At 44.1% G+C, this 21,886-nt stretch overlaps 1 protein-coding gene and 2 pseudogenes across 3 annotated transcripts in view; 1 reads left to right on the top strand and 2 right to left on the bottom strand.

Moving 5' to 3' along the window:
- Positions 1–826: 826 nt before the first annotated feature.
- On the top strand, positions 827–1,690 carry LOC310777736 (mannose-6-phosphate isomerase pseudogene; annotated as a pseudogene). Its single transcript has one exon. The product of its transcript is annotated as a mannose-6-phosphate isomerase pseudogene (transcript).
- Positions 1,691–4,074: 2,384 nt separating this feature from the next.
- On the bottom strand, positions 4,075–4,761 carry LOC310777737 (signal peptidase complex subunit 2 pseudogene; annotated as a pseudogene). The gene has a single exon. The product of its transcript is annotated as a signal peptidase complex subunit 2 pseudogene (transcript).
- A 2,745-nt stretch (positions 4,762–7,506) lies between these two features.
- The window catches only part of nrg1 (neuregulin 1), a 47,875-nt gene continuing 33,495 nt past the window's right edge, over positions 7,507–21,886 (bottom strand). Inside the window, exons 4-8 of the mRNA XM_083638435.1 lie at positions 16,848–16,950; positions 16,499–16,625; positions 16,260–16,390; positions 13,621–13,818; positions 7,507–10,830 (exon numbers count right to left, since the gene is read on the bottom strand). Coding sequence (XP_083494561.1) covers positions 10,191–10,830; positions 13,621–13,818; positions 16,260–16,390; positions 16,499–16,625; positions 16,848–16,950 — 1,199 coding nt within the window. The 3' untranslated portion in view covers positions 7,507–10,190. The remainder of the gene's footprint in view (positions 10,831–13,620; positions 13,819–16,259; positions 16,391–16,498; positions 16,626–16,847; positions 16,951–21,886) is intronic.

A 21,886-nucleotide genomic window follows, 5' to 3' on the forward strand; every position in this document is an offset into this window, starting at 1 on the left:
ACATCATAAGCACCTGTTTTAAATACTGTAATCAGCAGCTCGTTGAGATCCAGATGGAAATGATGAGAAACCACAATGCACTGTGGGTAATCTGCAGCGATGTCATAGACATTGTGACATCATCAGTGATGTCATATGCTATGCTATGCCAGTGATGTCCCTCAAGCAATTGTGATGTAATCAGTGATTTATGACAGACACTGATAGGCTGATGATGTCTGCACCACTTAAAAAAAAACACACACAGTTAGTAGACGGACAAGCCCGTCTTTTATTGTCACACAAACACACCCAACACATGCATGCGGCCACAAACACACACTCATGCTGACGGTGGCCGGTGAAATTTGTCCTCTGCATTTGACCCATCCAGGCTTGTCCTTTCCTCCGGGGGGCAGGCCAGGAGCAGTGGTCGCTTTTTCTTTCCAGCGCCCGGGGACCAACTTCGGATGTTGTCGTCACTGGTCGGATGACGATGACAATCTTCTGCATGTTTTTAGGGGGGGGGGGGGGAGGGGGTTATGTAGGGAGGAACCCCCTGGGGAGCACGGGGAGAACATGCAAACTCCACACAGAAAGGCCCTTTCGACGAGATAACCCACCTGGGCAGTAGGCACTGAAGATATGGGGGGGAACACAACCCAGGCGAGAATCGAACTCAGGACCTTCTAGCTATGAGGCGACAGCGCTACCGACTGCGCCACCGTACCCCCACTTCTCACCTGGGTGTGATTTTTCTGTCCATAGGAGCTTGATGTAATTGTAACTGCCTGAAATTAACATCACATCACAAGAACCAACAGGCAGTGAGGGATATGTGGATGTTGCAGCCATGGAGGAAGTAAGAGTGTTTCTGCTGACCTGTGCCATACAGAACTATGCCTGGGGAAAGGTGGGGCTGGACAGTGAGGTTGCCAGACTGGTGGTTGGTGGAGACCCGCTGGCTGTCATAGAAGACAGCAAACCCTATGCAGAGCTTTGGATGGGTGCCCACCCTAAAGGTGACGCCCAGATCAAAGACACCAGGATCGCCCAGACCACCCTCGGCCAACGGATCGCCCACTTCCCCAGCTGCCTGGGCTCCAAGGTCAAAGACACCTTCCAGGGTCAGCTGCCTTTCCTCTTCAAGGTGCTGTCCTATACAGGCCCACCCCAACAGGGAATTGGCTGCTCGTCTCCACGCTCACTTTCCAGGGCCTGTGTGGCTTCAGGCCGGTGGAGGAGAACCTGGCATTCCTTAAATCTGTCCCAGAGTTCCGTGCTCTGGTGGGGAACGAGGCGGCAGAGGAGCTGCAGTGCAGCGTGGGACACACTGTCTGTATGAGCCAGGCGATGAAGAAGTGCTTCACCCGGATGATGAACTGTGAGAAGAAGGTGTTCATAGACCAGCTCAACGTGCTGGTGAAGAGAGTGACCGAAGACACCGCGGCAGGGAAGGACACGTCCAGCAGCGCTGGCGACCTGTTGCTCCGCCTCCACTCCCAGTACCCCCGGCGACATCGGCTGCTTCTCCATCTACTTCCTCAACCACATGGTCCTAGAGCCCGGCCAGGCCATGTTCCTGGGGTCCAGCGAGCCCCACGCCTACCTCTGTGGAGACTGTATGGAGTGCATGGCATGCTCGGACACCATGTCACGCACATGTCACGTCAAGATATACAATAGTCTGTTATATTATCGACGTACATGATATAAAGTAATGTTACCTGTCTCCTCATTGTTGGAATCATGGCAATTGCTTGCTAAACAGTGGCTGACATTGGAAAGTGTAAACGTTTTATGTTCGAAGTACATTATTGAAATATCAAAAATCGATGGCACAGTCGATAAGTTAGAGCGTTATCATGCCGGCGGTCTGGGTTCAAATTCTGCATGTTTTTTTTTGTTTTTTTTTGGATGTACCGAAAATCGTTAAATATGGACTACCAGTATGTACGCTGCCAAATTCACACTGTGCACATATTTTAGCAGAATAGCTGAATATACCCGTTGTTGGAGCGGTATATTTCAATGTGGAGAGGGACAGGATTGACGTCGCTGGGATTTCCGTTTAATTAGACCCTGACTCGACGTTTGGTTTGACATGCAGAAGATGGTCGTTCTGCGTGAAAATGTTTGCTGGGATATTCTACAAAAATGTTTCTGGATCCATTTCCTTGACACAATGGAGCCAAGGGGACTCAATGAGGAGTTATATGTTTATCTTGCTTTTAGTAACTTTCTTGATATTGTTCTGGATTAAATTTGTCCCTATATGTCCTATACCTGTTTTCTGGGTTTATGGATCAAATAAAATCTTGTAAAATAATGTGATTATGTATATATATTAAAAAGGAAGTAGAAGAAGAAAATAAGCTAATTTGCAGTGTAAAAAATACATAGCCTACATATTTATTGTTGAGTGTTGTTGATGTCGTGGGTTTTTTGTGAGCTGCTGCTGTGTCAGCCTGATCACTGATAAGCGTCACCTGTGACTGAATCAGATGATTAAGGCCATGTTCACATTACAGGCAAATCCGATTTGCTGATAAAGTCATTAATCATCATTATCTTGATTAGTTTCCCAAATCTGATTTGGGAGTGTGTCCGCACTGCCACAAATCTGATTTTCAAGTCGGATCTGTGTGTCCAGACCTAAACAGCCTATCTGCATGGGTTGCTATGGTAACGACGTGGGCATCAGTAAATACTTACGTTGGTGACATGGTTTTCCTGCACAGAAGCATTTGATGGCGAGTTGCGAGTGACGGTCAAATCAGATTTGGTGGATCTGCGCGTCCGCACTCAAGTCACATCAGTCCAGGGGCGGTTTTAGCATCAGAGCTAAAGGTCATGGACCACTGAACCCCTAGGGGGGTCCGGGGGCATGCCCCCCGGAAGAAAATGTTGTACAGTTTCAAGTAAAAATGGATCAAACTGGCGCACTTTGAGATCAAAATGAAGAGACTAGATCTATGAAGAACTACACACATCAATATCTTCTTTACCCTTCTGTGGTTTTACAGCGATGAAAAAATAATTGTTTATATATATTCTGCATACAGGTTACTATATGGTAGAATTATGCTTGCATAAATAATACCAAAATCCCTTCAGGGGAGTTTCAAGTAAAGTAACATTTTGCTTTGTAGGCAAAACAAAAGTAAAATTAAATCAAAAGGGAACTTCCTAACTTATTGGCTGGAATAATATTCCGACAAGATAATAATATACTGTAAGCACTAAAGCAGGAGTTTGCAGTCAACTAGTTGAAATTAATATGTGGCAGTATTTGTGGGGGTCAAAATCTATGTAGGGTGTACCACCACAAATAGATCAGTGTATGGGAAACACTGACTATTAAATTGTGTGACTAGAAAGACACCAATAAATCAGAGAAAATGTACTTTAATTTTGAACAACAGCACTACAACTGTGGCATTACAAATGGTATTATGAAATTATTGTGGGGAAAAACAAGAATGCCACTTTTTTTCATGAACTTTAAGCAGAAAATTAAAAAATAGTTTTAAAGCAAAAATAAATAATAAAGATAATTTTAACAGAAACTGCTACTAATGACCACCATGGATTTGGAGAAGAAAATATATATATATATATATATTTTTTGGGTGGGCTGAGACTATTTTTGGGTGGGCTAAAGCCCACCCAAAAAAGGTCGAGAACCGCCCCTGCATCAGTCAAAAGGATATTTGAAGCAGATTGGAAACTACCTCCATATGTGGTTTGAGACAAGTGACACAAATCACAGACTCATACAACCAATCTGGATAAAGTCATTAATAGGTCACTAAAGTTCACAAATCAGATTTGGCCTCCTAGTCTGAACATGGCCTAAGAACACTGAAGAAGGGCATCTGGCCCGAAACGTTTGTGCAGGCAATACAATTTAAATAGCCTTTCAAATTTAGTGGAGTGCTGTCCTGGAGTCATTCCTTCATGAAGCATATTTATTTGCAAAAATAAATGTTAGGCCCTGTGCTCTACAAACTTTTAGTTATGTTTACATTTTAAAATAGCCTATAAAATACATTCTAATCATTTTCTGAATTGCGGTGTAAATAGCCCCATAAGCTATTTGCTGTGCATAAGCTGTGCCCGACGTCGTCGACGGACAATTCCATCGTGCATCGCCCCAACCCCTTGAGGCCTAACGTTGTTTGTCTTCTCAGAGGCCAGCTTGTTGTGGAGTTTGGAGACACACTTCTCAAACTGGTCCATCACCAGCGTGCCGTTCTCATCAAAGAAAGCCGCCACAGACTGGGTGACCTCCGTATCCCGCCAGCTCTTCGATGTCCCGTCCATGAAGGAGACTCTCAGAGAGTACTGGTCATCAAAGCGTTTGAGTGAGGAGGAGAGCTCCCAGGTGTGCTCAGGGTCCATGCCGGCCAGGTCCTTCTGGATGGCAACCAGAAAGATATTCTTCTCTCTGTATAAGATGTACAAAGTCAAGATAGATATCATGATGAAGTATGAGATGACGCAGAAGGACAGCACGGGCCTGGATTCGGGAAAGGGGTGGAGGTAGTCCCACACAAGAGCCAGTATGGCAAACAGACAGGCCACAGTACAGATCAACAGACGGCCGTCAACCAGCCCAAAGTTCTCCACATAGCCAAACTTCTCCAACAAGACCTTCTTGGCAGCGTCGTCCAGAGAGTTCTTTACGGCAGCTCCGTCCCACTTGTCGATCGTCACCGGCTTCTCATTGATCCGCCATTTCTCCAGCAGTCCCCTCTTGCCGTTTCTTGCAGCAGCCATCATCTCTTCCTGTATGAATGGACGGTCCAATTTGTAATCTCAACAGGGAAGGATTTATGACATCACTGATGATGTCAGTGTCTATGACATCATAATTTGCTGTGACATCATCAGTGATGCCACAGTGTCTATGACATCATCGGTGATTTACGACACCTCTGATGATGTCACAATGTCTCTGCATAAGCCTTTGTTCACACCATACGCCGCAAAGCCACGCAGAGACCAGTTCCACAGGTCCAGGTTCTGCTCAGCAAAGTCAGGAGGGAAACTACAGCAATGGCAGCTTTATGGATGAGAACCGCGGCTTCATTAGTAAATGATGAAGTCGTGGAACACCAAGTGGTCGGTGCTCCTGCAAGTCAGTCTGGAGGGAAAAGGTTCCGGAACATACCAAGTCAGTCTGGAGAGAAAAGGTTCCGGAACATACCAAGTCAGTCTGGAGAGAAAAGGTTCCGGAACATACCAAGTCAGTCTGGAGGGAAAAGGTTCCGGAACATACCAAGTCAGTCTGGAGAGAAAAGGTTCCGGAACATACCAAGTCAGTCTGGAGAGAAAAGGTTCCGGAACATACCAAGTCAGTCTGGAGAGAAAAGGTTCCGGAACATACCAAGTCAGTCTGGAGGGAAAAGGTTCCGGAACATACCAAGTCAGTCTGGAGAGAAAAGGTTCCGGAACATACCAAGTCAGTCTGGAGAGAAAAGGTTCCGGAACATACCAAGTCAGTCTGGAGGGAAAAGGTTCCGGAACATACCAAGTCAGTCTGGAGGGAAAAGGTTCCGGAACATACCAAGTCAGTCTGGAGGGAAAAGGTTCCGGAACATACCAAGTCAGTCTGGAGGGAAAAGGTTCCGGAACATACCAAGTCGTTCCGGAACATACCAAGTCAGTCTGGACGGAAAAGGTTCCGGAACATACCAAGTCAGTCTGGAGGGAAAAGGTTCCGGAACATACCATGCTATGTAAAGCTATGTAAAAGTGTCAACCCTTCACTCCGGATGTGAAATGTCAGTCTTTCCCTACTGCCTACCTACCCCTAGATCTATATCATCCTAGAGGTGCAAACATTTATCACTATAAAGTAAAACCCTAATAAATACTGAAAATAAGTGGGGAATGATGGTATTCTACATAAAGAAGTCCTCTACGACCGACGTCATGACTACGATCTCCTGCCTCGAAGACGTATGGTAACAAAGTCAATGCCTGATTATGAAAAAATTTTCTTTTCTTTTTTTAATGGTTGCAGAGCAACTTACTCAGCGGAGCCCCCAATTCTATTTTCAACCATAATCAGTAGAAAGAAACATTAGAGATTGTGAGACTCAACCACAAAATAGTCATTTGATATTTAATTAGAAACTAAAGCACTAAAGGTTGTCATGGTGTATTTACATCATTTTTAGACTCACAGAGGTTTAAAAGCAATGCATCATGGGGTATGTTAAGCATACAGTAATTGACAAAATATGTAATCTAGTTTCTTAATACTGTGATCATATCTGATCAAAACATGTGGGACACAGTTTACGTTTGTCAGGAATGACTCACATCATAGTTTAACCATTTATGCAAATAGAGATGGCAAATACTGTTTCACTCTGCGCTACGTTTCTACTCTTGTGGATGCTCCATAAGATGCAGGGAGGATTGCAGTAATCCTCCCATCCATCAGGATTCATTTAGAATTAAAGACCCCCAGCGTGCATCAACAGAGCCACAGCCACATCAGGTGGAGGCTGGGGTGGAGGTGGTTGGAGGCTGCGGTGAAGGTGGTTGGAGGCTGGGGTGGAGGTGTTTGGAGGCTGGGGTGGAGGTGTTTGGAGGGGTGGAGGTGTTTGGAGGCTGGCGTGGAGGTGTTTGGAGGGGTGGAGGTGTTTGGAGGCTGGGGTGGAGGTTGGAGGCTGGGGTGGAGGAGGTTGGAGGCTGGGGTGGAGGTGTTTGGAGGGGTGGAGGTGTTTGGAGGCTGGCGTGGAGGAGGTTGGAGGCTGGGGTGGAGGTGTTTGGAGGCTGGGTGGAGGTGGTTGGAGGCTGGGGTGGAGGTGTTTGGAGGCTGGGGTGGAGGTGTTTGGAGGGGTGGAGGTGTTTGGAGGCTGGCGTGGAGGTGTTTGGAGGCTGGGGTGGAGGAGGTTCTTGCCAATAACAGCAGCAAGTATGCAGCAGCAAAGCATGCATCAACGTACAGTGTGGATGCAAGTGTGAAGGCCTTTGAATATGGAAAGGAGAATGCTGTGCACAACACATCCAATTCAACTTGCTACAGATGGATAAGGAAGGCTGTCTGCACACTGAAGGGAAGCTGCCAAAGTGCCTCATGACCAAGTCCCTGCTGGTCCAAATGTTGCAATAAAGTCTTGGTCGTTCTTGGAGATTTTATCAGTGTGTGGACACACTTGTCTCTCTTTAAAGCTCTTAAATAAGCCACCAAAATCAGTGCAGTAGATGCTGTAGGTGTGGCAGCAGTCAGCAGACGCAACATAGCATACAAGTGTGTGTGTGTGTGTGTGTGTGTGTATGTATAATATATATATAGAGAGAGAGAGATATATAGACTGTATATATACTGTATATACGGTATATATATATATATACAGTATATATATATATATACACACATACACATACGTACACATATATGTATACTGTGTGTGTGTGTGTGTGTGTGTGTGTGTATATATCTATATATACTGTATATAGATATCTCTCTCTCTCTCTCTCTCTATATATATATATATATATAGCTGATGTATGCCATGTGTCAAATAATTTATGTCAAACATCATGCTTTAACATATCCCTGGGATATAGAGGAACAACCATGAAAGCAGTTTAATGTTGTTTTATATTACACATACATACTGTAACTTGATGAACAGATTGTGGAAGTTTGGAAAAAGCTGTTGTTTTACTGTAACACAATTATGTGGATATTTTAAAAAGCTCACTTTTTAACGATTTTTTTAAATTATTATTATTCAGTTACCATACCAGAGACACCGCTGAGCAAATGAAAGATGCTACCTATTGCACCTATATCTATGTCTTATCTTTGATCCCCACAATGCATTACTTAGGAACCCTTGGATGTGTTCAGGAAAGACAAGATGAGCCATTATATTCAATCTTCCATTCAATAATTAACATTTTTGTCATTTTAGTTCTATTTAACAAGATGTTACAATATGATTTCACCAGCAGGATACCAAATTACACATCTGTATAACCAAATCTATAATGTCTCGTGAATAATAAAAATGTTCTTACAGTATCTCTCACCTCTCTTAACAGATGGGGGTAATGAACTGATTAAAGGAACACTCCGCCCATTTTCAACCAGCTTTGTATCATTAGAACATCAGTAGTATATCAGAAAACTGTAAACGGTTTTGAAGTCTGTCATTTAATTTGACAGTTATTGAGTGTTAAAGTGTGGACCAGTGACATCACTGGTCCACACTAACTCAAATGAATAACTCATTAACTCAAATCAACTCTCAATAACTGTCAAAATAGATGAATGATGAATAGTTTGACAGTTATTGAGAGTTGATTTGAGTTAATGAGTTATTCATTTGAGTTAGTGTGGACCAGTGATGTCACTGGTCCACACTTTAACACTCAATAACTGTCAAATTAAATGACAGACTTCAAAACCGTCTACAGTATTCTGATATACTACTGATGTTCTAATGATGCAAAGCTGGTTGAAAATGGGCGGAGTGTTCCTTTAATAATTTAATTATTCAATAGTATTTCCATAAGAGTACTGGAGAGACTAAACAGTCCATAAACAGACCGGGGCCGTGTGACAGAACAGTGAAAGCATTGTGGGTGGAGGAGGGGCTTAGCTGGTGAGAAAAGTAAATAGACTCATAGCTCATGGATTCCATCACAGCATTAAAGAAGAACAGCACATGCACTTTGAACACAAGAGATTTACTCATCAAACTGTTGTGTCAACTGTGGCACTTCCAACTGCAGGACAGCTACAGGCAGCTAGGAGATTCTTCATTTGTTATTTAGCTCAGTAGGATTGTTAACTGGAAGATTAGTCATAGCAAAATAAAAATGTACTTTTTTGCTCATTCTATCTATCATAACATACACCTATTTGGCAATTTGTGCCACAAAAATAACAAGAATGTTCCGTTCTTATCTTGTTTACCATTATATTAAAATCTCATTACTTTTTAAAAATGCATTACAGACCAATCCCACCCCTCTTCCCCTCCAACCGAGTTGCCAGGATAAAATGTCGGCATGTTATTTATGCATTATTGTATTTAACCACGGATACGTTGAATCTCAACGTTTCTCAACCAAAAATACAAGTACACCAACCACAGGAGCGTTTCCCAACATCAATTTGAAAAAGTGTCTTGCTTTTCAAGAAAAAGTGTCTTGAAAAGTGTCTGCTTTTCCAGCGTTGGTTCGATAACATCACGTAAATAAAACAACTTGGTTATGGTTAGGCAACTAAAGCAACTTGGTTAAGGTTAGGCAACTAAAACAACTTGGTTATGGTTAGGCAACTAAAACAACTTGGTTAAGGTTAGGGAACTAAAACAACTTGGTTAAGGTTAGGGAACTAAAACAACTTGGTTAAGGTTAGGGTTAAATAACAAATATGACATATGGTTGAAATGTAGACTTTGAAAACGTTGGTAAATGAACTGCGGTCTGCGGTGTCTAAGGTGTTTGAGCTACTATCCGCCACCCCTGACCACATCAGCCTTACTTTACTGCATGCTATTTCAATAGCAGCTAGAGGTCTAGGCTCTAACGTTAACATTACATGTATCTAGAAATGTTGATATACTGATATAATTTTGATCTGCTGATATAATGTTAATGCATAGAACATATTTTTGGTTGACAAACGTTGACATCCAACCTATCCATGGCTTGCAGATGCGTAACACGCCAACACTGCGCTGTCCCCTCCCCTCCAATAAAACAATCTTCTGCTCGCTAACTGATATCCTATTGGTTTACACTTTTGATTGATTCCTCCTGCCTGTTCCAACAGGAGATACATCACATTAAGGAAGCAAAATGCCATTTCAGTGTGACTTGAAGGTGAAGAATACATGGGCCAGTGTGCCATGTTGCAGTTCCCTTAAGCACACCAAACCAAAAGGCACCGTTGATATTTTTCTCCACGGAAACACTGTGAACCATTGCTACATACTAGTGTATGGCACTTTACCCCCATGACTTGAACACATTGTACATTTTTTTTTAGTTTATAAAAGTCTTTCTTCACTACATCACTAAAATATTTTTTTTTCTGTTTATCTTTAAAATTCTTTACATGTCAAATAATTTATAGAAAATAAAGTTTTAATAGTGACTCTTTTTCGTGACAAAGATTTCTACGCTATTTATTTTCACCTTAAACAGCAATTGGATCTCGTTTGGTGGTGGTGCTAAATGACCTGGCTTGCAGGTCGTCGCGCGGTGATGCTGGGATACGTAGTCCTGCTGATGTCCATCGACCTGTTCGACAGGGTTGTAGGCTTATCTATTGTCAGGAAGGGTGTATCCTCCCCCACCGCCTCTTCTGTTTCGCTCTCTAACATGCTGTCACCATCTGACTCCACATTGTGTCCCATGTGGCCATTGGCTTTTGGTCTTTTGGCACTGTGGCCATTGTTGTTGTTGTTGTTGTTGTTGTTGTTGTTGGTATTGGCCATGTTTATTGGTAGGTTGGGAGGGGAAGCTGGGGCCACCTGAACAGCAACTGTATTGTCATGGTCAGCTGTGATTTGGTAGTCGTCCTCCTTCCTCTTGGGCAAGGGACTGTGGGCTTCAAGGCCATGGTTGTAGTGGGCAGAGTTCCTCTTGTGTTGGTTGTGGTCTCGGCGTGAGGGCTTGTGTGGTTGAAATGTGGTGGCCAAGAGTAGGGGGCGCTCCTCCTCAGCAGAGGGGCTGACGGCCATGGAAGGGACAGAGGTGGCCAGGCTGGACAGCGGGGCCGACATCTCTGAGGGAGGAGATCCAGGTGTTGCAGGAGAGCCCAGAGGCGTCGGAGACAGCAGAGTCGCGGTGGACACAGCGGACACAATCCTAACCACAGGAAACGCACACACACACACACACACACACACACACACACACACACACACACACACACACACACACACACACACACACTCTGTAAGTTACGAATACAATACAAATGCGTTTTACACAATTTGAAAGATGTTTACTTATCTGTTTAAGATCTTCAGTGTTCCTTGATTAGATTTTCCTACGTCTTTTTTTCTTTACATTGAATATTAAGTCTTGTTCTTTAATCTAGAAGCATCACATGGGCACAAATGAATTCTGTATCTCTACCACATCATTTCTAGGGTGGAGACTGGAGACAATGTGCCATGGTTCAACTTTTTTGGGGGTATGTGACCAAACTCCTGCCAAAATTCAGCACTGCACTTTCTTGGGTCCCCAGCAGCGCCCCCCCAAGTTTGAAGTCGATCAGATGAATGGTTCTCAAGATAAACAGCATTTTTGTGTTGACAGTAGGTGGCGCTATGACTATGCACGTGTCCGGGATTGGGCACCAAACTCCGTCGGGTTCCCGACAGCGCACTCCCCAATTTTCAAGTTGATCAGATGAATGGTTCTCGAAATAAACTTTTTTATAGTCTTTTTGATGTTGCCAGTAGGTGGAGCTATGACCATGCGTGTGTCCGAATTTCACGAAATTCTCCACTGCACTCTGTCAGGTCCCTCTAAAAGGCAATATACACCAGATGCATTACGGCTGCGTTGCAGATCCGGCAAAAATGCCGGATTGACTCTCACTCATGTTAATTGATGAGTGATATATGCGGTACAGAAAAATTACGCACCTGTTCCATTTTTGTCAGTTCCCGCATACGTCTGACAGATTACATGAGTGTGGGTCTGTTTGCAGCCGTACCGCATCTGTTCCAGAGGTGGTGTACATCAGAGCATGTAATGTGAGTGGAGCGGAGCGTGGAGCGAGTGGGGAGCGGAGCGGGGGGATTTTGGCTTGAGCGGTGAGCGGGGACCAGAGCGGTACCGGAACGAAAGTTGGAGCGGCACCGATCACCCGCTCAGTCCCGCTCCAGCGGCAGATTCATGCCCGACCCCTGAATAGTGTTTCGGCAAAGTTTGGAGGCGATCAGAGCAATGTGTGCCTTGCAACTCCCGACATACGGACGGACAGAGATACACGCATCGGCAGTGTTGGGGAAGCTACTTTGAAAGCATAGCTTAGGAAGCTACCAACTACTTCACCATGGAAGTAATTGAAACTACAGCAACGCTACCCTGGGAGAAATGCAGTTTCGGAAACTACAAGCTACGCAGAAAAAGTAGTTCAAACTACTTTGTAAAAAAAAACATGAAACTGACAATGTACGTGTGATATATGAAATAAAATATAATAGCCTACAAAAAAGCACAATGCCAGCAAAAAAATGCCTCTCAATTGAGTTGATTGCAATAGTTGACACCCAATAGCATCCAATGTTATATTTTTGCTGTAAACAAATCTGGGTTCTTCGGGGTTTTGTTTTATCAGACAAATGAACAGTAAAGACTTGCCTAGGATTGGTCAAGGTTAGGGTAAGAATATCAGGGCAAGTCAATCAGAGGCAGCGTAGGCTGTGTTTCTTGTAAAGAAGTAGAGTAACGTTATTGGGATCCTGGCTGCCTTCACGGTCTATGCTGCCTTCAAAGCAGTCAGGACGAAAGAAAAAGGGGCTGTCAAAGGGTTCTGGTTCAACAGTAATGGTAAAATAAAACAAATAAATATATATATATTCCTTCCATTTTATTGCCCAAAATTGTAGCTTGTAGTTTCAGTAATTAAACTACACAAATTACCAAAAAGTAGTTTAACTACTTGTCTCACTACACAAATGTGAATGTAGTTGAACTACCAGCAAGCTAATGTAGTTCAACTACTCCCCAACACTGCACGCCGGCAATTATGTAGTAGTTAGATAGACAGAATGCACCACGGCTCTGTGTGAAACCAAACGCACACACGCATGCACGCACACACACACACACACACACACACACACACACACACACACACACACAGTGTGCCAGAGAGAGCGCAGCGGAGAAGGGGAGAAGTAATAGGTTTCCATCTGCGCAAACCTGCACCGCTTACTTCAACAACACCTGGGTGTGATTGTTTCCCAGTGGTCAGATATGGTCACATGGTCACTGGTGGGAAGTAACGCATCAAAACTTAAAGGAACACTCCGCCCATTTTCAACCAGCTTTGTATCATTAGAACATCAGTAGTATATCAGAAAACTGTAAACGGTTTTGAAGTCTGTCATTTAATTTGACAGTTATTGAGTGATATACTACTGATGTTCTAATGATACAAAGCTGGTTGAAAATGGGCAGTGTTCCTTTAAGAGAACATTCTAAAGTGTCCTAACAGCAGTGAGTGAGTGACTCCCCAGTGTCCGATATTTTTGCCTCAATCGACCCTTTTGATACCTTTAAGTATCACATATCAGCTGAGGTTGTGCTGACATCATTACAGGATTCCTGTTACCTCTTGCTGCCATTTGGAGCAGTGCAATTTTTTTTTAAACATAATAATATTCTATAACTATCCTATCCTACTACTATGATGTCACAATGTCTATGACATCGTCAGTGATGTCATCAGTGACATCATTATTGACCAAAATCCTCTAATGACATCACTGATGATGTCACAATGCCTATGACATCATCAGTGACGTAGCGGCCAAGCTGCGTGTGGCGAGCCTAGGGTTTCGACTGTAATAATGGCCTGACTGATATTGTAATACAATTGTATGTTTATTGTGTGCAAGGCTTGAAGTATCACCCTACCTCTCGCTGTGCGGCACGTCTCCATAGGAGTTGCGAGTGTCTCTGCCGTTTTTGACACAGGCACTCAGTTCTCTGGCACCACTGATGGCATTCAGACGACCCCGTTGGCTCACCGTGGTATGCGGGCTATTGTCTGCCAATGACATCACCAAGGTGGACTGACTGTCAGACAGTCCACTGTTGGTCCAGCCATTACAGCTGCAGAGACAGAGGGGGGATATGGAAACAGATCAAAGACAGGCTTTGCTTGTAGACAATGAGACAAATACGTCTTGTCTCTCAATTTGTGTGCATGTGAAACATTTTCTGTGCCACAATCCGACAATGAATGATCATATCTAAGGGGGGGGGGGGGGTGAATATACACGTTAATAATGAAAACTATCAAATAACATCACTTTGAATGAATTCACAGTAACCCCAATCTGGTCTGATGACTAATGAGACTGAGACAGGTGGCTGATATTTCCGGGTTTCCGGTGCAGAGCGGACGTCCAGGCCAAGACTTTCACTTCCATGTGTCGTGGTCATTGTTTACAGTGCGATTGATGAGGGGATGGAGTTGTAGTTGATCGATCGTAGTGGTAGAGGATGGTCCACTCTGCTGGAGCTGGTAGTGGTAGAGGATGGTCCACTCTGCTGGAGCTGGTAGTGGTAGAGGATGGTCCACTCTGCTGGAGCTGGTAGTGGTAGAGGATGGTCCACTCTGCTGGAGCTGGTAGTGGTAGAGGATGGTCCACTCTGCTGGAGCTGGTAGTGGTAGAGGATGGTCCACTCTGCTGGAGCTGGTAGTGGTAGAGGATGGTCCACTCTGCTGGAGCTGGTAGTGGTAGAAGATGGTCCACTCTGCTGGAGCTGGTAGTGGTAGAGGATGGTCCACTCTGCTGGAGCTGGTAGTGGTAGAGGATGGTCCACTCTGCTGGAGCTGGTAGTGGTAGAGGATGGTCCACTCTGCTGGAGCTGGTAGTGGTAGAGGATGGTCCACTCTGCTGGAGCTGGTAGTGGTAGAGGATGGTCCACTCTGCTGGAGCTGGTAGTGGTAGAAGATGGTCCACTCTGCTGGAGCTGGTAGTGGTAGAGGATGGTCCACTCTGCTGGAGCTGGTAGTGGTAGAGGATGGTCCACTCTGCTGGAGCTGGTAGTGGTAGAGGATGGTCCACTCTGCTGGAGCTGGTAGTGGTAGAGGATGGTCCACTCTGCTGGAGCTGGTACTGGTAGAGGATGGTCCACTCTGCTGGATCTGGTAGTGGTAGAGGATGGTCCACTCTGCTGGAGCTGGTACTGGTAGAGGATGGTCCACTCTGCTGGAGCTGGTAGTGGTAGAGGATGGTCCACTCTGCTGGAGCTGGTACTGGTAGAGGATGGTCCACTCTGCTGGAGCTGGTAGTGGTAGAGGATGGGTGAAAGGAATGGAGCTCTCCCTGTTATGGGTTAGGGAGACCCCCAGCTTTGCGCTGGAGACCTAACCCTAGGCCCTCCACCATATCCAAACCCTAACCCCAACCAAGTGGCTACCAGTGCCTAACCCCAACCCCCCTTCCCCATATCTAACCTTAAGACCCCCTACCTAATGCCTAAACCAAACCAGTGGAGACCCCCTACCAAAATGTCTAAATGCAACCTGTGGAAACTCAGACCCTGGCCCAGGTTCCCCCGCAGAACCTGGCCCAGAAAACGCTTGTGTAATGGTCCACCCGTTCGTGTACATTATTTACGCACAAGGGTACCCTGCTCGTTAACATCCGACATGCATGATGACAGAGCGGCAATATAGGACGCCATCACATTGAGAATGTGTTGCATGTGGAGCCCCGGTGGAACCACCAGGTGTGCCAGAGTCATGAAAGCCATGAGCCGCCTCCTCCAACATGGTGGCCATCTGTATCTGGGATCCGGCCGACATGCTGGTGGAGTCCAGCTGTACTCCTAAATACATCGCCTGTTCGCTCAGTATGGGAACGCACTTCTTCCAATTGATGGCAACCCCTGATCTGGTCAGCTGGCACATCAATTGTACTGTGCCGTGTGGGAGATGGCACATTTGTTGGAACAGGTCATGAGAATCAGGTTGTCCAGATAGACAGAAGTCCCATATTCCCCATGGCGGCGCAGATGTTCGATCGCCTTGTGTCCACACACTACGAAGGTGTGAGGCTGGGCCAGGGCATAGCCAAATGGTAGTACAGATTGTACTCGTAGGCTACTTCCTGGAAGGCGAAACGTAGGCATTTCCTGTTTCTAAACACCACTGGGACGTGAAAGTAGGCATCCTTCATGTCCACTGTGGTGAACCAATCGCCTAGTTGGACTAATTCCAGCATCCTTTTCACTGTAAGCATGCGAAATGGTGTCTGCCGCATCGGAGGGTCTGAGATCCAAGATGAGTCTCATATGTCTGGTTTTCTTGGGAACCAGGAAATAAGCAGAGTAGAGACTCTGAGACTCCTGAGACTCTCTGCCCTCCCAGTGTACTAAAGAAACCGCTACTTCCTGTAACTCATTGTTCGTGGAGACAAGGGGTTAAGACAATGTACGGAGCCTGGTGGCAGTATCTTCTGACAGTTGTGTCATAGGGACATCATACAAAGACCTCATTAACAGTACTTTTAGAGACTGAAGGCTGTAGACTCTTTCCTCACCTTTGGCTAGAGATGTCGGTGACTGTCGTGGATCGATGTGCCGACGAAGCGTATTGGCTTGTGGAGAAGGATGTTTCCGTCTCCTTCTCAGCGACATGCTGTATAGTCGTTGCATTATTAGGCACGCATTGCTATGAAAAGAGGAGCAGGAAACCATGAATGATAATGTACTCAAGTGCACATTATTGTAGAGATTAACATGCTTTTGAATTCATTGATATCAAGAAGTAATAACTTACATTTACAAGCTGAAAGTTTTCAAGGTTAGAGTTGGAAACCGGAGGTCCGCTGGCCAAGCTTGCCATGTTGCTCCTCTCATTTCTCAGGCTCTGCCTTAGACGATCATGGAGCTTCTTCCTCTGCTTCCTATTTTGTGGAGGAAGAAGCTGGATTGTGAGACTGCCTGGCTTGCAACTGCTCAAAATATCTGAGAGCAACGGTCCAAATCATGTTTGATCTAATGATATTATGGATTTAATGTTGTAATGGATGATGAATGATCATATTTTCATGTATTGACAACAATACAAAATAAGTAACAATGTCATTTCAACTTTCAGTTTAGTATAAGAATGTGACATGAATTACTTTGTTTTGCAGTAGGCAACCACACACATGATTCCAACCACTAGGAGTGCAATGCAGATTCCTGATATTGTTAATACACGTTTCTGATACAGCTCCTCAGCTTCTGGAAAAGAGGAAAGCCCATTCTTAAAACAATTACGCAGCTCACGAACACGTGCTCACACACACGCACTCTCTCGCACGCACGCACGCACGCGCACACACACACACACACACACACACGCGCGCGCGCACGCATGCACACACACACACACACACACACACACACACACACACAAACACACACACACACACACACACACAAACACACACACACATGGGTCATTCTAGCCATACACCCGAAATGATCAGAACAACTTAAGGTGGAGGTTTTTACATTCACAACAACCAACAGTCCAAAATGGATAATCGTATTAGTGTTCATTAGCTGTTACTGAGGCGGTGGAAATCTAATCCACTGAGCTGGGACACAATTCTGCTGAGTATCAATGTGTTAGTTCAAGGTTAGCCTGAGCAATGATGATGTACAATGTGTTAGTTCAAGGTTAGCCTGAGCAATGATGATGTATCAATGTGTTAGTTCAAGGTTAGCCTGAGGAATGATGATGTATCAATGTGTTAGTTCAAGGTTAGCATGAGCAATCATAATGTATCAATGTGTTTGTTCAAGGTTAGCCTGAGCAATGATAATGTATCAATGTGTTAGTTCAAGGTTAGCCTGAGCAATCATAATGTATCAATGTGATAGTTCAATGTTAGCCTGAGCAATCATAATGTATCAATGTGTTAGTTCAAGGTTAGCCTGAGCAATCATAATGTATCAATGTGTTAGTTCAAGGTTAGCCTGAGCAATGATAATGTATCAATGTGTTAGTTCAGGGTTAGCCTGAGCAATCGTAATGTATCAATGTGTTATTTCAAGGTTAGCCTGAGCAATGATAATGTATCAATGTGATAGTTCAAGGTTAGACTGAACAATCATAATGTATCAATGTGATCGTTCAAGGTTAGCCTGAGCAATGATAATGCGTCAATGTGTTAGTTCAGGGTTAGCCTGAGCAATGATAATGTATCAACATGTTAGTTCAAGGTTAGCCTGATCAATCATAATGTATCAATGTGTTAGTTCAAGGTTAGCCTGAGCAATGATAATGTATCAATGTGTTAGTTCAAGGTTAGCCTGAGCAATCATAATGTATCAATGTGTTAGTTCAGGGTTAGCCTGAGCAATGATAATGTATCAATGTTTTAGTTCAGGGTTAGCCTGAGCAATGATATTGTATCAATGTGTTAGTTCAAGGTTAGCCTGAGCAATGATAATGTATCAATGTGTTAGTTCAAGGTTAGCCTGAGCAATCATAATGTATCAATGTGTTAGTTCAGGGTTAGCCTGAGCAATGATAATGTATCAATGTTTTAGTTCAGGGTTAGCCTGAGCAATGATATTGTATCAATGTGTTAGTTCAAGGTTAGCCTGAGCAATCATAATGTATCAATGTGTTAGTTCAAGGTTAGCCTGAGCAATCATAATGGAGGAAACGACAATAGCATGTGCTCCCTGAAATACATTATAACCATTCTACTGCACTAATAATGCAGGTGCTGTTTATAGCAAATTAATTCATTAAAATCACACTCAGGAAAACATTAATGGTTTATAATCAAAACAGTAACAAACAATATGTTTTCACAGGACATAATACTTGGAATTGAAACAACTGAATGCTTTTTATGTTTTTGTCAGTTTGAAAGAGATCTACTGCAAAGAGATCTGTAAATCTACCCTGTTTCTCTCAAAAGTAATTTTAATGAATTGATTAATGAAGTATATTAATCCAGTGCCAGGGATTCAGCCAAATGATGCTACACCAAACACCTATTTTAATGCTATCTGAACCAGTTGTCAATGGTTCAGATAGCATTAATAATTTAGAAGATAAAGATAGAAGGAAGAGGGAAGGTAAGGAGACATACATGATGGAGTTAGAAATGGGAAGACAAATGGCAGGAAATGCAAGAGTTAGATGCTGATGCTGGTCTATCATTACATGCTGAACACGTGTTCAAACAGAAGATGCAGGGAGGGAAGACTGAAGGGATCTGAACATACAGCATAATCATTGTACAGCCACTTTAATGGTGTGCTCAAATCAATCGCAATTCTAACAAAATGGGGCATGTGACACTTTAGGTTGAGAGTCGACAACTTTCATAAAAACATTTGAGGTGTTATTGATTGCAAACATATGATATGAAATGTCATATTATTGTTTGTGCTGCATGTAGTCTGTCAAGGCTGTATGATCCCTTCATTTGGCAAAAAGGAGACTGGCTAATAGAGGCAGGCTGAAGCTTCTATAACCCATTGATACCTGATGCCGCAATTGTGTGTGTATCCCTTTAAGACCGCGGTCTTAAAGGGATACACACACAATTGCTGCATCAGGTATCAATGGGTTAACTAGACATCCTACATCTGCAAACGAGGAGGAAGGAGTGATCCATACCCATAAACTCAATCCCAAGATGTTCTGCCAGTGCAGAAAGGTGACAAGAAGAGAGAAGAGTACCTTTTAGATGAGGTGTTATTCAGAGCTAGAGTATTCCTCACACATAAGGACAACCCCAATGTGATTGGAATTCCCTGCATTCCCCTTACTATTTTTACACCACTGCAGATCACTTTCATCATGTTGAGATATTTGCAATATCTTAGTTATGTTATAAATAAAATAAAATAAAAATTAACACTAAGGTACGTCCGGTAAAGAAAAGTGGCGCACATTTTAAGCAGTAGTTGTGTAAAATCGAACTTTATATAGCTCCATTTTCTTTTACGGAGTACAGCTGGGCCAGCTGAGCTGAGCAGAATGTCTTGTTTCATCTGTTGGCTTGAGTGGGTTGTGACAGACAGAAGGTGGGTCGTAACATAATGTAACTACAGAGGACATGTGTTATTGGTTCAGAGAAGCAGGAAGTGGAAGATGCCCCGCCTCCTGTCACATCAAACTTTTTTTTTATGGCATCTGGAGCTGAATTAGAGTGAATGAGCCCAAGAGATACAGCAACACTTACTTAAATATATCTTTAGTCATGGCGCAGGCATGTACAAATTGTCACAATTAACATTAAAGAAATGGGAAATGTAAAGTAATAATAATAATAATAATAATAATAATAATAATAAAATATCACATTGGAATTGTCCTTTATGTCAATGTTTCTAAGGAAGAAGTGGTAACATTTTTTAACAGGGTTGATTAACATGAGTTAATGCATTGATTATGGTAAAAAAGAAGAAGCTTGATTGAGGTGAGCTCATAGGAGTTTATATTACAATCCCTCTAACAGTAATTGGCTCTTGCTTGGTGAATGGCAGTATAGCGCCGGCAACCACTTCATCGGGGTCCCGGTGGGCACCCTCTTTACAGTAGTTGGTGTTTTGTTGATAGGCTGGGCTCAACACTGACACCTGGTGTCCCAGGTGCACGCCGCACCCCCTTCTGCTTTTAAGCCTCCTGCTGGCTGCTCTGCATTTTGCAGCCCATCCTTTCTTTTACACCAGATCCACTTGCTGCCTGGGCAGCCTTGGGCTGTTTGGAAGAGGAGGCATGTTGGGTCATAGGTGGCGCTGATGATGAAGCGAAGTCTGCTTCCTTCCTGGTTAGATGGCCTTTGCGCATCGTTCTACTTCATTGCTTTTTTAGGTGTGCTTTGCAATCTGGGCACTCAAAGTCTACCAGTCTGACGCCTAATAAGACAGACGGGCAATATTTCTGGCTTTCTGGTGTAGAGTGGACATCCGCGCCAGGACTTCCGGTTCCCGTCATTGCAGATTACAGTCCGACAACATCTCATTATGCAGTTATCTGTTGACACAGTAGAGATCGGCCAAAATGTTGTCTGGACCTAAAACACACCATGAAAAGTACCGATTGATCAGCTCCAAATCCATTCCCGCGTCAATCTGCCTGTAAACAATGACCATGGCGCATGGAAGCGGAGGTCTCGGAGCGGACATCCCTTCTACACCAGAAAGCCCCAAATTTGGCTGTCTGTCCCCAATGAGTCTTATCAGTTGTCAGACTGATGATCGAATCTGCGTTCCCTGATTGGTGCGCTTGTTACAGTACGAGACCAAAACCACATCTTCCATGACCCATACTGTACTATCTCTCCATGCATGACAGCAAGATTCTTCTTGCTGTAGGCTACAGCTTCAGACACTGACCACTTCCTCCCAGTAGCCAGCCTGTGAGCAGCTGCTCATATTGTAGAGTCTTCTTGGGATTCGGTGCAGGTCATGTCCAGCATTGCCTTGGCTCATTGACTCCTCGGTGACAGTAATGCTGGAGATGGGCAGCTCCAGCACACCATTCCCATACAAGCCGATATGGCTTGAACTGCTTCTCAACTTTGGTTATAGAGACTTCATAGACCGTTAGAGAGAGGTTACATCAGACAGGGGAGCGATGCAGTTTCAACTTGCCAGGAAGTAGCGTCTCGTCCATTCCTATGATGGCTTCTTTCCTCCGTTGTTCACGTTGGGTCTGCATCCTTGATGCTTGCACTGTACCATCGCCCTACACTGTAAGCTCTTCAGATCATTGGGATGGGTGTTCCACTGCTATGGAATATCTGGTCTGTGAGCTTTCCTCTGCCATAACTAAGAGGCCATTTACACCTGGCGTTAACATGTGGTTTCTGCAATCTGGTTGCAATCAGATTGCAGAAATGGTTGTCCTCTCAATCCGCATAAAGTTGTTGTATCCAGATTGAGAGGACACATTGCATTTACACTTGTGTTCAATGTGTACACAATGCATCCCTGACCACCTCCGGAGGTGGTTCGGCCGATCAGATTGTAATGCGTGTTGGGGGTGTTTACACCTGGCATTTCAAGTGATAAAACACAATCTGATTGCAATCTGATCACAGAAAACGCATGTTAGCGCCAGGTGTAAATGGCCTAGTCTAAGACATGAATACACTTCTTCACGTTAACTAAGTTAACTCTGTTCATGGCCTATTTATGATCT

Source organism: Poromitra crassiceps (assembly GCF_964638095.1).
Source record: "Poromitra crassiceps genome assembly, chromosome: 6".
In the NCBI taxonomy this organism is placed as follows: domain Eukaryota; kingdom Metazoa; phylum Chordata; class Actinopteri; order Beryciformes; family Melamphaidae; genus Poromitra; species Poromitra crassiceps.